General features: G+C 55.3%; 2 protein-coding genes across 8 annotated transcripts in view; one reads left to right on the top strand and one right to left on the bottom strand.

Annotated features, from left to right (window-relative positions):
- The window catches only part of BRF1 (BRF1 general transcription factor IIIB subunit), a 64,603-nt gene that overhangs the window by 31,553 nt on the left and 18,922 nt on the right, over window positions 1-14,128 (top strand). For 4 of the 5 annotated variants that reach the window (XM_069490812.1, XM_069490795.1, XM_069490786.1 and 1 more), the window contains 2 exons: window positions 827-858; window positions 4,668-4,740. In XM_069490812.1, coding sequence (XP_069346913.1) covers window positions 827-858; window positions 4,668-4,740 — 105 coding nt within the window. Of the gene's footprint in view, window positions 1-826; window positions 859-4,667; window positions 4,741-9,219; window positions 9,236-14,128 lie in introns of those variants that run through there. The other variant, XM_069490818.1, reaches the window with a different exon arrangement.
- On the bottom strand, window positions 2,849-9,069 carry BTBD6 (BTB domain containing 6). 3 transcript variants are annotated; one of them, XR_011235743.1, is made up of 5 exons: window positions 8,537-8,953; window positions 8,350-8,440; window positions 8,061-8,179; window positions 5,653-7,874; window positions 2,849-3,319 (listed from the first exon to the last, which is right to left on the bottom strand). XR_011235743.1 is itself a non-coding variant. In XM_069490844.1 (5 exons), the coding sequence occupies exons 2-5, from the start codon at window positions 8,752-8,754 to the stop codon at window positions 6,842-6,844; spliced, it is 1,461 nt and encodes a 486-aa protein (XP_069346945.1). In that variant the 5' UTR covers window positions 8,755-8,843; window positions 9,042-9,069; the 3' UTR covers window positions 5,028-6,841. The 3 variants fall into 3 exon arrangements, 2 of the variants coding, with proteins under 2 accessions (XP_069346945.1, XP_069346931.1); XM_069490844.1 differs by lacking the exon at window positions 2,849-3,319 and adding an exon at window positions 9,042-9,069 and having other exon boundaries at window positions 5,028-7,874; window positions 8,537-8,843; XM_069490830.1 differs by lacking the exon at window positions 2,849-3,319 and having other exon boundaries at window positions 5,028-7,874.

Genomic DNA, 14,128 nt, shown 5'->3' with positions numbered 1-14,128 from the left:
CGCGTGGTCCGAGGATTTTCCTTGGATACCTGCTCAGGACTTCTGGTTCAGCACCACGAGGATTTCTTTATTAGTTGCTTCTCAAAGCTGTAGCAGAGCCATGAATGAGGTAGATTGTAACTTCATCTGAGTTGCCTTAACCTATGACTGTGTTTGATGGTTTTGTTCGTGTGTCCATCTGAGTTTTGAGTCACTTAGGACGTATTCTTGGCACCATGTATTTGTCTGCTGAGAGCAAGAACAGGTCCCCTCAAGCACGAGCACTGTGCCTGCTGGGGCTCACCTGTGTAGCAGAGGCTGGCCCCGTGTCTGTGCGTCTGCCTCCCGGGAGTCTGTGGTGCTGGGGCTGAGCACTGTGCCGGGCTCTCCGTCCCAGGACACTGCCTGGCCCTGAACAGGTGCTCCGTAAATGCTCGTGGGGTAGAGGACAGGTTCTGTTGTCCGAATCTGCTGTGTCGGGGCGAAGACCCTCTGTAGTGGACACCTGACTGGGAGCTGCTCTGTGAAGGCGGAGTTGTCTCTTGAGGATTATATTGAAGCCCACCCCCATTTCAGTGCCCTTGGCCTGGCTCCCCACTTCTTGCAGCCCCTTGTCCTGGTAGTGAGTTCACAGAGGTTTTCCTCAGCGCCTGAGGGGGCGGAGGGTTCTGGTGGGACCTGTTGTGTGTGTGGGAGGGGACGGGGCCTTCTCCTTTCTGATCGAGTGTTGAGCTGAGACTCTCGGCGAGCACATCTTCCATTCCCGGATGTGCAGTCTTTACTCTTTGAAGTTTGTCGTGTGACCTGAGCCCGCGGCCTCCGAGAACATCCTTGACTCCTGCTCCAGACATGCTCCTCGACCTCAGCGACCTGCTTCAGGTAGACTGCTTACCTTCCCGAGCCTCTGTCCCCACCTGAGGCTGTGACTAGGGCACACCCTGCACCCTCCACACCTGTTGGAGGCCAGTCTGTTCCCTGCCCTGACGGGAGCCTTTGGTGTGTAGTACAGAGAGGCCTTCGTGACATGGGGGTCCCAAGGCCAAGACACGTCTCTGCACGGTGTCACGGGTCATGGGGTTGTCCCCACAGGGCAGCCCAGCCTTGGGACGACTTGAGAAAGCCAAGTGCACTTTCTTATTTTTAAGAGACAGGGTGGGTGCATGCCACTTTGCCCAGCTTTCCAAGTGAACTGTTGTCCCTAAGCAGGGCAGATTCTTTAAAAAAAAAAAAAAAAAATAGAAAAAATTAGACTCATATGCATGCATTTGAAATTGTAGAAAAACCTTATGTTTATGGTCTGTTCAGAGACGCTTGCTTTCTGGGTACCAAAGAAGGGATTTGCTGTTGCATCTCTCTTTCCAAACTACTGGACATAGTAGAAAGACCAACACCAGGGACACCTGTGCAGATGAGACACTAACGGGGTTGGGGACATTGAGGCTCCACATTTTGTCCTTGTTGACAGTGCTGGGGGCTGGCTGGGGGCTGGACTCAAGTCCTTGGCCCCATGCCCTGGGTTGTAGTAGAGCTCCAGGGTCCATAGTGATCACTCTACTGAGGACTCGGAAAGAGAAGTATTATCATTGAAAATAAGCGTGACTACATTGTGCAGATTCATGCAGAATTGACATGGATTTTGTACCTAGAAGGGAAATCTTCCATCCAGATCTGGGTGCCCCATGGCGTCCTATAACTATGCTACCACCTCTGGTTCTTGGGGGTTCAGTGCCCTTGGGCAGTGACCAACAGTTAGACTTCTGCCAGGATCAGATGGCGCCTGTGTCTTTGTCTCCCCAGCTGTCTTTATAAATGGCATCTCTGAGAAGCTATTGCTGAAATATTTTGTGGTCAAGCTAAAAATAATCTGCTGGAATTGTGATAATCCAGTGACTCCACATTTCAGATGCTCCGTGCTCAGTTCAGGGCAAGGCCCGTGACCCTGTTTCTAATCCAGTCTCTTCCCAGGAAAGATGGGCATGGGGGCTAGGGACAGGGCGGCCACTCCCGAAGTGGCTTGGGCACCACTTGGAGGGAGAAGGAGGTGTTCTAGTAGTTTCTCTATACGCAGCCTTTGGAAATGGGGTATTAATCAGGTTGTCAAAATGGAAGAAGGATTATACTATATAACCATTATAGGAAGTGGATGTTCCTGCTCACCCAGGCTGAACCCAGGCATGTGGTGAAGGTCGCTGTGCCACCCAGGGACAGTCCCAGTCAGGGCTGGACACACAGAGACAGTTTGCTTTGACCTTCTGACTCAGAGGAGGGGCAGAGCCGAGTGCCAGTACTACCATGCCTGCTGGAGGCTGGGCCATGCCTGCATGCTGGGAGGGTGTGAGGTGACCTGGCAGGCAGGGACTGGATGAGGCTGGCCCCTTCCTGGAGGGGTCCACAGCATGTTCCTTTGTGCCTGTGTGATCTCCCTGGGGGCCCAGGATGGGCCTGGCACTCACAGCACAGATGTTTTACACCTGTCTATGGGCGCAGAGCATGGCCACATCAGGTGAGGACCTTTCCCGGGGGGCTTGCCGCAGGCAAGAGCTGACTGCTTTGGGGAAATGACTTAGAATTGGAAGAGGCCACCATGTTGAGGTTCTCCTTTTATTGTTGGTTCATACACATGCCAAAGGTTAGACTTCTCCCCAGTGTTGAGCTCACACTCAATGACCGTCTGGCTGGAACCCGTGGAGGTGGGGCCTGGTGCTCTCACAGCCCAGCCTGGCATGCGCTTCCCCTGGGAGACTGCTTGTTCCTCCAGCAGGCCCACGCACGGCCTCTTGATCCCTGCCTTAAGATAGACACAGGGTGGCTCACTTGCCCGGGCGCACAGCTCCTCAGAGGTAGAGCCTGTAGGCCCCAGAGAGCCGTCTGTATGCGCAGTCCACCTGCAGTCCTGGGAGAGAAGCAGGAGAGCTGCCGGCCACGCCCAGCTCTGACCATCTGCCCTCAGGGAGCAGCCTTCAACCAGATGCCCAGGAGAGGGAACCATCGGCCTGTTAGTGGGACGACTTCCGATAAACAGTACTCATACACATTAGCATCTCTGGAGAGAACGGCGTGCATTTTACATGCACAGCTTTATTAAAATTTGATTTTCCATTTGAAATCCCTTTAGAGAATCCCTTTCTGTAGTGTTCGGGTCTCATAATCCAGCCTCTGTGTCTGTCTGGGTCACAGGTCAGGGTGGAGGGGAGTTTGAGGTGGGCTGGCGGAAGTCAGGGAGGTCCCTCCAACGAGTCCTGGCCATCCCAGCAGCAGATCATAGTTTTGCTGTGGTCAAAACAGACGTGGAATCGGGAGGGTGAAGACGCAGGAGCCTGGTGGGAGTCCAGCACAAGGCCTGGGAAGACACACGCTCACATGTTGCATGTGTGCACACTTAAGACATGCACCACATGTTCACACTCACGTACCACACATGCTTACACCATATGTGCAAGCTCACACACACCACAGTTTGGGGAGCAGACCCAGGGACTCCTAGACCCATGGAAACTCCTCGAGAAGGCACACTTCCTCGAGAAGGCACACTCTGTGAGCCACCAGCCTTACGATGGAGCCCTCAGAGGTACATCGAGGAAGGTAGAAACTGTGCCCAGCCAGGGGCAAAAGGCAACCAGCACAGTTGCCTGCGGCTGCTGGACATACAGGCCCGGCCCCGGCCTTCCCAGCTGGGCAGGTTCCCCCAGCTGACGTGGCCCCACAAACACAATCTCCAGCTCCTGCCTCTAACGTAGACCCCCTTTGTGTACCATCTCTGAGACCCCCAGGTCCCTTGGAATCAGCATGTGCCTGAAGTACCACCTGCACTCTAGGGCCTTGCCCAGGGGCCCACAGGCTGGGCTTGATCAGGAGAGGGCGTTCTTCGGGGAGGCCAGAGGCAGAGGGCCAGACTGGCCAAACACGGGAGGCATAGGGGTGCAGGGTTGCAAGCCCGGGTGAAGACAGGGCAGGCGGGGCTTTCTCACACTGACCACAGACCCTGCTCAGAAGCATCCTCCCCACAGCCTGCCTGTGCCTCCCCCACCAGGGCTCCTTAGGGGAGCCCGGCCCGTTGCAGGGCCACGTGCAGTGTTTGTGTGCAGGCTGGGGTCCTTGCTTTCTCAAGGACGAGCAGCGGTGCTCCCACCACTGACTGCCAGCCCCTTCCAGGTCTGGCCCTCACCCCCACTGCCCTGTGGCAGAAAGAGAGGATAGCAGGTGATGAAGGCAGGGGACGGCAGGCTGGGCGTGGATTTGGATCGGGATCCCAGCAAGGGGTCTGAGGCTGAGACCAAGAGGGCCCATCGGGTCATGGGGTGGAAGAGGTGTGACCAGGGGGAATGTGTGTGGGTACACAGGCCTCGTGTTCAGGCATGCATGATTCTGAATTAAACACACGTGCACTGTGTGGTTATGCCCCGACAAGGACCCTCCAGGCAGGTTTCCTTGTAAGCAGATGTAGTCATTGGTGAGGCTGGGCAGCAAGGTCCAAAGCAGTGGCCTGGGGGGAAGAGGGCAGGCCCTGGGATCTAGAGGCCAAGTATAGGACAGCCAGGCTCGCTGGAGGTGGGGTGGGTGCTCCACAGGCTGCAGGCGGCCCTGATGTTGAATTCTTTAAAGATTGAACAGTGAAATATGCATTTTAAGCAAGAAAAGGCACACATCTGAACACCAGTGCTTTTCTGGTTGTGATCTCTCCATCCCAGGTGAACGTGTATGTGCTGGGAAAGACGTTTCTTCTCTTGGCAAGAGAGCTCTGCATCAACGCACCAGCCATAGGTACGTGTCTGGGCTAAGGTAGGGGTCCAAGGGCTGCTTAGAAACCAGTGTGCCACGGCTGTAGTCCTAGCAGTCTGGGAGGCCGAGGCGGGCGGATTGTTTGAGCTCGGGAGTTGGAGACCAGCCTGAGCAAGAGCAAGACCCTGTCTCTACTAAAAAAATAGAAAGAAATTAGCTGGGCAACGAAAAATATATAGAAAAAATTAGCCAGGCATGGTGGCGCATGCCTGTAGTCCCAGCTACTTGGGAGGCTAAGGCAGGAGGATCGCTTGAGCCCAGGAGTTGGAGGTTGCTGTCAGCTAGGCTGATGCCACGGCACTCTAGCCCGGCCAACAGAGTGTCTGTCTCAAAAAAAAAAAAAAAAAAAAAAAGAAAGAAACCAGTGTGCCAAATGTGTTTTGAAGAACGGGCGGGAAATCCTATCAAAGTGCAGCACCTCTCAAGGTAAGAAATGTCTCCTAAAACTGCTGGGGACTCAGCAAGAGGGGCTTTATTCTCGTGTGACCAGCAGGCCCACTGTGAGTGCCCGTCAAGTGTGGACAGGGTCACAGACAGGGAAGCGGAGGGCTGCTGTGTGTGGGACAAGGCTTGGGAAATAGTGGTCTCCAGGTGCCTCTGAGAAGGTGGCATTTCCACACAGACAGGAATGGGGGGGGGGACGCCTCCTGTGGAGTCCGCTTTGTGGCCACAGCCCATTCTTGGGGTTTTTTTTGTCACTTTGTGTTCACTGAGCTTCCAGCGTGGCAACCTTATAGAACTGTGTTTTCTTCTTTCAGCATGTGGAAAGGGTAGAGTAAGTCCTGTTTCCCCCGTGGGCAGCACCAGTGTTCATGCATGTAGAATCAGACCTAATGGAAAAATCTAGAAGGAAGGGATCAGAACAGCACTTTCTACCTGATCTTTTTGACTTACCCTTTCTTTACTTGAGCTTCACCAAGAGGACTGGTTTCCACGGCCAGCTCAGAGGGCCATCTCCTCACCTGGCCCGTCAGCACCTGCAAGTGTCTCCTCAGCTGGGTGGCATGTGGGGCCGGGCCCCGTGCTGGGCAGGGTGGGCCCGTTGTCCCAGTGTCAGGGTGTCGGACCAGGCTGGGGCTCCATGCCTGGCCCACACCCTCTCCCAGAAGGCCCGAGCACTGTGCCAGCGGAGGCCATCCCTCCCCCTTGGGGGTCAGGCTGAGGTTTTCCAGAAACAAAGCAGCTGCGTGTGGGGTGTGCAGTGTGGGGGGACAGAGGCAAGGGCCTGGGAGAGCCTGCTTTACCCTGTGGTGCACACCCGCAGCAGGCTGTCCCTGCAGCAGCGTGACTGCTGGTGACGCAGCCGGCCAGCCTGAGGCCAGCGGTCTGTTCCCAGGGGCCCAGCAGGGTGTGCCCCGACCAGTCCAATCCACACAGTCGGACTTCATCTGAGGTGCTGGTGATGCTTTAGGAAGTACAGAGACAACCAGACTCCTGGCATTTTCCAGAGTGTTCTAGCCACAGCCCTAGAGAGGAAGCCAGCCCCGACTGGTAGGGGCCAGGGGACACATGGGCATCTTGGGGACATAGTTGGCTTCTAACCAGTAAGCATTATTCAGAACTGTAGGTTTTCCTCTAGTGACGGCAGGGAGGGCCTGTTCTCGTGTGAAAGAGAGAGCACCTCAGTGTATGACTCCCACGATCATTTACCTACACGCGGCTACCATTTTATGCAACCTTTATTATGAAAATCTACTTTAATAGATGAACTATTTTAAGTGACTAATTTTAGGTTTGAAGGGAAGGTCTCATGTTAAGCTTGGAACCACTTAGAACCCAAGAGGGTGGGAGGGACATCCAACCCCTCAAAGCAGGCAGCGTGGGTGCCACCGAGAGGGGATCTGGGGCCTGCCTTGTGCCCCAAGTCTGCCTCCACCTGCGCTTGCACCCCCAGTGTCCGGAGATGCCTGAGATTCAGACACCTGGGCGCTGGCTGTGTAGAAAAGGTTTCTATTTCACAGAGTCGGGCTACAGCTGTCTACATACCAAAGAGATGCCAAGTGAGCGCAGCTGCAGAGCTGGGTGCTTCTGCTGCCCCTGCGCTGACTCAGTGGCACAGCCTCCCCGGGCCCTGCCTGATGTCTCAGGCGTAGAAGATAAGCTCAGGGATCTGTCCACCCTGGACCCCCGTCCCGTTGGTGCTGTCCGAGGAGCACTGGAACTGGAAGGTCACCTTCCCACACTGCACTTCTGTCATCCCCTCCTGCCCAAAGTAGCTGAGCTCGCTGCCATCAAGGACGGCGCTGGCTGTGTAGAAGGTGTCTTGCTCAACCTGGACTGGGTGTTCAAACCAGACTGAGAAGGTGTTACTGGATCCGTCCGACACAAACTTGGTCAAGTTCTGAGCCAGGACCACCCCCAGCCGCTTGAGTTCAATCTTCACGCTGTACTCGGCCTTCCCACAGCTGGACCCGTACAAGCCCAGCCCTGCAATAAATACCCTTCTGTCCACCGCAAACTGGATGCTGTCGCAGCGCCCGCGGTACCGCCACTGGTTGCTGCGGTACGCGGAAGACTGGAAGCGGTGGCACCTCTGCGGGGCGAGGCCCTTCCTCTTGGTCAGGGGGAAGTCCAGGCGGGGCTTGTTGGCAGCCGTGTACCACAGGAAGATGTGGTGGGTCTCCTCCAGCGTCAAGATGTCTGACTGGGCAGCGCCATTGGCAAACTCCTCCAGGGTCATGGTTGGAATTCGGACCAGATAGAGGGCTCGCCCCAAAACGTGCCTCTTGTTGCGTGGGGTCACCGGCAGGCCCTGCCTCTTGCACTCTGCTTCCGCCCAGTGTAGGACAGCCTCGAACACCACCGCCTCCTTGGTGTTAAGGGCCTCCCGAGTCAGGACGATCTCCAGGGTCTGCCGGTCGATTTCACAGAAGCCTTCAGACCGCAGGGCCATCTCGGCCTGCGCGTCGATGACCTCCCAGCAGCGCTGGGTCAGCTCAGGCTCCTCAAACAGCCGGCTCTGGGACAGCAGGACGCAGGCATTTTTGGCTTCCAGACTTGTCTCCAGAAAGTTGACGCAGGCTTTTGCCAGTGCGGGGACAATGTACTTCTTAGCAGCATACAGAGTGGCCAGCACCGTGTCGGCTTCGAGATCGATCTCGTCACTGTACATGTACCTAGGCAAGGCAGGCACAGCGGCTGCTGGGGGCTGGCTCCTGAGCACCGGTCACCAGGCGGTGCGGGCCTGGGAGGGGTGCCCGTCAGCTGCTGTGTGCGTCCCCTCAGAAGCTGTGGGATGCTGCCTGGTAGTGACCAGGCGGAAAGAAGAAACCCCCATCCTAAGCCCCTCGGAGCAGACTTACTTTAGCAAGATCAGGAAAGCTGCGGGCTCCACATCCGGTATGTGGATTTCTGACTTGACTTCTGCAAGGTCCCCGTAAAACATGGCATAGAAGACGGAGCTGCCGACAGCCAAGACATACTGTGGATGAGGAAGAGAGCTGCGTGAGCCCCGAGACGCCCCCCAACCCCAGCTGGCTGCAGGCGCAGTAAGGCAGGCAGGCTCTGTCCAGCCACGCCGGGTCGCGGCAGTCCGTTCTTGGGAGGTGGCCCGTCGCCTTTGGGAGCTCAAAGGGTTGACCCTCTACCAACCTTGTGGGCAGGCACCCTCCTGGTCGCCCCCAGGGGCCCCACGATGAAGTGGACGTCAGCCATGAGCTCGTTGTTGAACATGAGCGCGTTCCTGCAAAGGACAGGGCACACGGGCTTGGCTCCACAGGCCGCGCGGCGCAGGCCGCCGGCCCGGGGGCGCGCGGGGCGGGGTGTCGGGCGGGCTCACCTCTCGCGCAGGGTCGGGTGGAAGGACTGCCAGTTGGGGCTCTCCAAGTTGTTGTTGCTGGGCGCGGGCGGCGTGGGCTCGGGCGGCGGCGGCGCGGGGGCCGGGGCGCTGGGCGGGCTGCGCGGGCCGGCCTTCCTGCCCGCGGCGGCGGCGTTGCTGTTGGCGATGTCCGTGGCTGCGGCCGCGGCGTTGGCCGGCGGGTAGAGCTCCGCGGCCATCTTCGCGGGCAGCGCGGCGGGGGCGGCCTCTGCGCAGGTCTGCGCCGCGCCGCGCGCCCTGGCGCCGCGCGGGGGCTTCGGGGGCGGCTCTGCAAGCACAAGGAGGGCGGTGAGGCACTGTGCGACGCGGCCGTGCAGGCAGGCCAGGGGCAGCAGCATGGGGCCGCGCCGGGCGGCGGGCGGGGCAGCTCCCCGCGCCGCGGCCCCGCCCGGCCCTGCGACCCCCGCCGGAGCCCGAGCCCGAGCCCGGCCGCAGGGGGCGCCGTCCCGCCCGCCCTCGCCCGTACCCGCGGCGGCGCCGGCGCGTCTCGGTGCGTCACGGTGCGCCCGACGCCCCGCCCTGCTGGCAGACGCCGACGCCCCGCCCTCGGCCCGAGGCCCCGCCCTGCCGGAGGACGCCGAAGCCCCGCCGGCGGGCCGGGAGGGACCGAGACGGTGCCACCGGGGAGTCGGGGCGCGAGGGCCTCCGCCTGGCTTACAGGTGGGCGCGTGCTGCCTGCACTGGGGTGGCCGTTCAGCTGTCCGCTATCGCCTCCAAACACCTCCCTCCCACTTTTTAATTGATTCATTTTTTTGTCACCCCAAAATGAAATGTTAGTAGCTCAAATTTTGTAGAAATGCCTGATGTGGAAAGGTAATTCCTTTCCTTTTCAGAAGAAATTATTCTTAGCTTGGTGACGACTTAGCCTGTTCCCATCCTTAACTGCATATCCTCATGGCGTGTGGCCCCGGGTCACCGGTGTTGCAGTCGGTGGGGTCTCTCCCACCTGGGGTCTGACACCACGTCAGGATCTATGCATCCACCTTGTAATTTACTTGGAAGATCTTGGTGACATCTGTTGTGGGAACCCCCGTGTCCCGTTCTCTTGCTGACGGGTAATTTACAGGATGGGAACGTGAAGGTTCTGGGGCTGTGTCTGTGCATCCTTCTTCCCATCTGAATTAGTGGTTGGTGTGTTGTGTTTTGTTTGTTTTGTGAAGCAATTCATTAGACGTGAAATGCTGGCTCAGAGGATCATTTCTTTATTTTCTGGCTTTAGGGGTCAGGGGTTGCTGCTGCTCTAGGCACGCTGCCAATTTTCACCCCTCGGGGTGTGAGAGGCCTCATTTCCCATAGCCTTGTCAGCGCCCACTTTATTTCTTCTCTTGTACTTTAGTACATGGAAAATGACGTCCCATTGTTTCAGTTTGCATATTTTTAATTATGAATGCAGCTGAGTATGTTTTCCTGTGTTTATTGGTCAGCTGCATTTTTCTGGATTTTATGCTTATGGGCTTTACCATTTTTATTGGCCTATTGGTAGTCTTCCTCTAGCTTGTCTGAACACTCCATCACTCCATACTTTAGATTATTGCAGGTATCAGAAGCAAACACTCATAGATAGCACTTGCCAACCTGCTCTGGGTGCTCTACATACTGAGTCCTGAGGTGGCAGGAGCTGCCATTTCCCCTACGTTGTCCTTGAGGAAGCAGGCACAGAGAGGCTAGTAATGTGCTCTAAGTCACACAGCTCGTAGGTGAATTTGGTCCCAGGCATCCAGCTCTGGACCCTGGTCTCCCAAGGGGATGCTCACCTGCCTCCGCTGGTCTGTCAGAAGTGACCTTTTCTACTCTGTCCCAGGTAGTCATGACTCACCTTGTTTGGACATCATGTTGAATGTCACACTTGGCGGCCTTCTAGCTGGCATTGCTCAGGCATGACAGCGACCTCCACATACTCCATGCACGGCCACTTGGCAGCCTTGTGCCAGTCCTGGGAGTCATATGACACTGGACACTTGTCTTTGCAGATGAGGAGACCCAACTTCAGAGGTCGTGTCCCCTCCCCAGGCCATGCAGCTGGTGTGCGGCCGGCCCTGGATTCAGACTTGCAATCTCAGAGTCTTTGCTTTCAGAGGGGCTTCCTCACTTAAGGTCACGTGTGTAACCTCCTGCGTGTCCCTGCGCTCCACGTTGGGGAAATGCACAGGACACAGCTGAGTAGCTCAGTGGCTGGTCAGTGGGCAGCCCCTTGGTCACCCCACCCCAGGTCTGAAAATCAAACAGGAGCTCTCTGTTTCTTCCATCGTTGTCATTGGTCTATTCAAGTTTTCAGCCTACTTAATTTTTGTAAATGTCCCCAAGGAAAACATCCCTTTTAGAAAATATTTGCTGTATTTTTCACAAAAGACTATCCAGAAGATGAAGAACTGCAAGTCAGGAAGAAAAATGCTGACAACCCAATTTTTAAAAAATGGACAAAAGAGGTGAACAGACACTACCCAAATGGCCAAAAGTGCTCACATCATTAGTTATTTGGGGAATGGGGCACCACTGAACTCCCCCCGCCGCCATGTGGCTGAACTTAAGGAGACCGATAATACAGGTGTTGGTGAAGATGTGGAGCAACTGGAACTCGCGCGCTGCTGGTGGGAGCGTCACCTCTGGGCAGGGGCAGCGCACACACTAGAGCCCGGGAAGTCCCAGGAGAAACCGTGCGTGTGCCCACCCAGGGCACAGCCACAGATACCACAGCAGCACTTTCAGAACTGTGGGAACCCCGCTGGCAAAGATGGGCTGGCCACTGTGGCCATGGTTTATGTTCCAACTGTCTATTTTCATGGAAAATGGTAAAGAGCGTAAACCATTTTCAGGAACAAAAATACAAATGGGCACAGAGTGGAAACAGTTCACATGTCCATTAGCAATGGAAAAGATCAGCAAATTGTGGTAGATTCATACAATGAATGCAGTGAGAATAATTAAATTATAACTACCTGCAAAGCTTGGGGGGACGTTTTCTCAGAATGGGGTGCTAGGTGGGGTCTGCTGGGCAGTCAGAGGTAGTCAGCTTCTTGATCTGGATGGGAGTGTGGGGTGTGTGGATATCTAAAAATATTTCAGTAAAAAAGAAGAAAATACCTATCCTTTGTCCTTTAAATTTTTAGTGTATTATAATGTTCTGAATAATATTTAGTCAGTTTTAAAAATCTCCACCTCTCTGTTTAAGGCCCTTTTTTTTTTTTTGAGACATAGTCTCACTCTATCACCCGGGCTAGAGTGCCGTGACATCAGCCTCGCCTCGCTCACAGCAACCTCAAACTCCTGGGCTTAAGCGATCCTTCTGCCTCAGCCTCCCGAGTGGCTGGGACTATAGGCATGTGCCACCATGCCCGGATAATTTTTTTCTGTATATATTTTTAGCTGTCGAGATCATTTCTTTCTATTTTTAGTAGAGACAGGGTCTCGCTCTTGCTCAGGCTGGTCTCAAACTCCTGGGCTGAAGCAATTCTCCCTCCTCGGCCTCCCAAACTGCTGGGATTACAGGTGTGAGCCACCGTGCCTGGCCTTGTTTTTCTTTATTAGTCCCTTTTGCTTACTTTAAATAATTTAATTAATTTTGTTAATTTAAAATTTTCTGTTATTTGACTACTTAGTTCATTATTTCATTGTTTCTTCCTTAATTATAAGAAATATTTGTCTATAAAATTACCTGAAGGATTATTCTTTAGTTTCCTAATAGTGCTTGGAGGTGAGAGAACTGTGTTTCTTTTTTTGCTAATTTTTAGTTTTATTGCACTTGTGGTCAGGGGGCAGGTCCTGTGAGGTTTCTGTCATCTAGACTAGATTGATGGTTTGTTGTTAAATACATGGTTGTTTCCATAACTGATCCACAGCCTCTGCAGGACACAGAATTTAAAATATACTTGTTAAATTGAGCCTGTGGTGATATGTCTAATTCACCGTTTAGTCTTTTTTTTTTCCTTAATCAGTCTGTCAAATTTGAGGAAACTATGTTAAAATTTCCTATTATTGTAGTTTTGAAATTTGTTTCCAGTGCCTTTTGCTTCATTTAATTCTTCCTGTGTTACTGTGTGCCTACAGATCCATGACTTTAAAACTGTTGTTTTCTTTCCATCTATAATGTTTGTGTTTGTCCCTCAACACCGCCCTGTCTGTCACTGCACGCTGGCCGGCCAGTAGTGTCACTGCCGCCCAGTCCCACTTGCCCCACCTGTCTCCTGACATATCTGTTTTGAAATGTTTGCCAGTGTTCTGAGCTCAGTTTTCTGCTTCAAGAATTAATCAGTATCGGAGTCCCACCGCGCCGGGATGTCTTTTACCACACGTTACAGCTCTGGCTCCAGTGCTGGCGTTTTATTGAAAAATTTTAGAAACGTTAACGATTATATTACTCTTAAAATACCTCTTATTTTTCTCCCAGTAATATCTTTTTTCAGCAACCAAATCACCAAAAGTATTTTTTAAATGGTGGAAATGGGCTGTAGATCTAGACAGCTCAGACTTAAGCCTGAGTCCAGCCCGTGGGACCACATGGCCACAGCTCACTCGGAAAGGGGGACAAGGGGTCGCAGCTACCTGGGTTGGGCGGCTGGCGGGATGGCTGTCAGGACCCTGTGGTGGGACACACCGAGGGCTTTGCTCACTCACGTCACAGCCCCACGTGGTTGGTGTGCAGGAGTGTGGCCAGGGTCCATGCAGTCCCTCGGGTCCCAGGCTGCAGCCGTCCTCTCCAGCCTCCGAAACAGTCCCCGGGTGTTTTGTGTGAGCTGGAAATGCAAGGGAACACTTGTAGGATCTCACAGGGCTTCCAGGGGCCAGAGCTCAGTCACATAGGCCCTCGTAGATGCAGGAGGCTGGTAGGAGGGGTCCGTGGAGAGCCAGGGAAGGAGGGCCCCAGGGAGTGGTGAGTAGCTAGGGTTGGTGGCTCACTGCTCAGGCTGGAGCGGGAAGAGAAACAGCCCACTGGTCCCCTCGCTGTGCCTCCAGGGCTTTCTGTGACCTGCAGTTCCCTCCTCCATTGTCATCTGCTCGCAGGGGCCCACTTCCAGCTTGGACCAGGCCCTCTCCTGCTCAGACCTCAGCCCAAACGGCCCCTCCCTCACGAGGCTCCTCTGCACAGGGCCGCCGACGTGCTCTTATGGAGCTCGTGCAGCTCCCTCGGTGCGCTCCTGGCCTCGCACCAGTCAACTGTGTTCCTTCAACTGCCCGGTTCTTCCCACTCGCCCAGCGGGCCGTGTGTCTGCGCACGTCCGGCAAGCGCCAGGCCTCTGTGTGCACATGTCCCCCCACAGCACTGCCCGATGCTGGTGGAGATGCCGAGAGAGGGCCCTCCTCTGGCCTGCGAGTGTGAGCTGACACGAGCCACTGGTGGGTTCAGAGGGTGGTTTGTGTGCCCGGGCCTGTGCTGCTCAAGAACCCCAGAGAATGTTGTTGGGGGTGGCACTGTCTACATGGTCTGGAGGGAAGGCTGCTGGCTGTGAGCACCCCTGCTGCGCCCTGAGCAGGGGGCCGTGAGCATCAGCAAGGCCGTGCCTGCCGCCCCACGCTCGGGTGCACTGCCCAGGGCCCCCGCATGTCTGCAGCAGGCCA

The sequence above is a fragment of the Eulemur rufifrons genome, chromosome 2 (assembly GCF_041146395.1).
Source record: "Eulemur rufifrons isolate Redbay chromosome 2, OSU_ERuf_1, whole genome shotgun sequence".
NCBI classification, from domain to species: Eukaryota; Metazoa; Chordata; class Mammalia; order Primates; family Lemuridae; genus Eulemur; species Eulemur rufifrons.
Note: the sequence above shows the minus strand (reverse complement) of the source record. Positions and strands in the feature narration are given on the sequence as shown.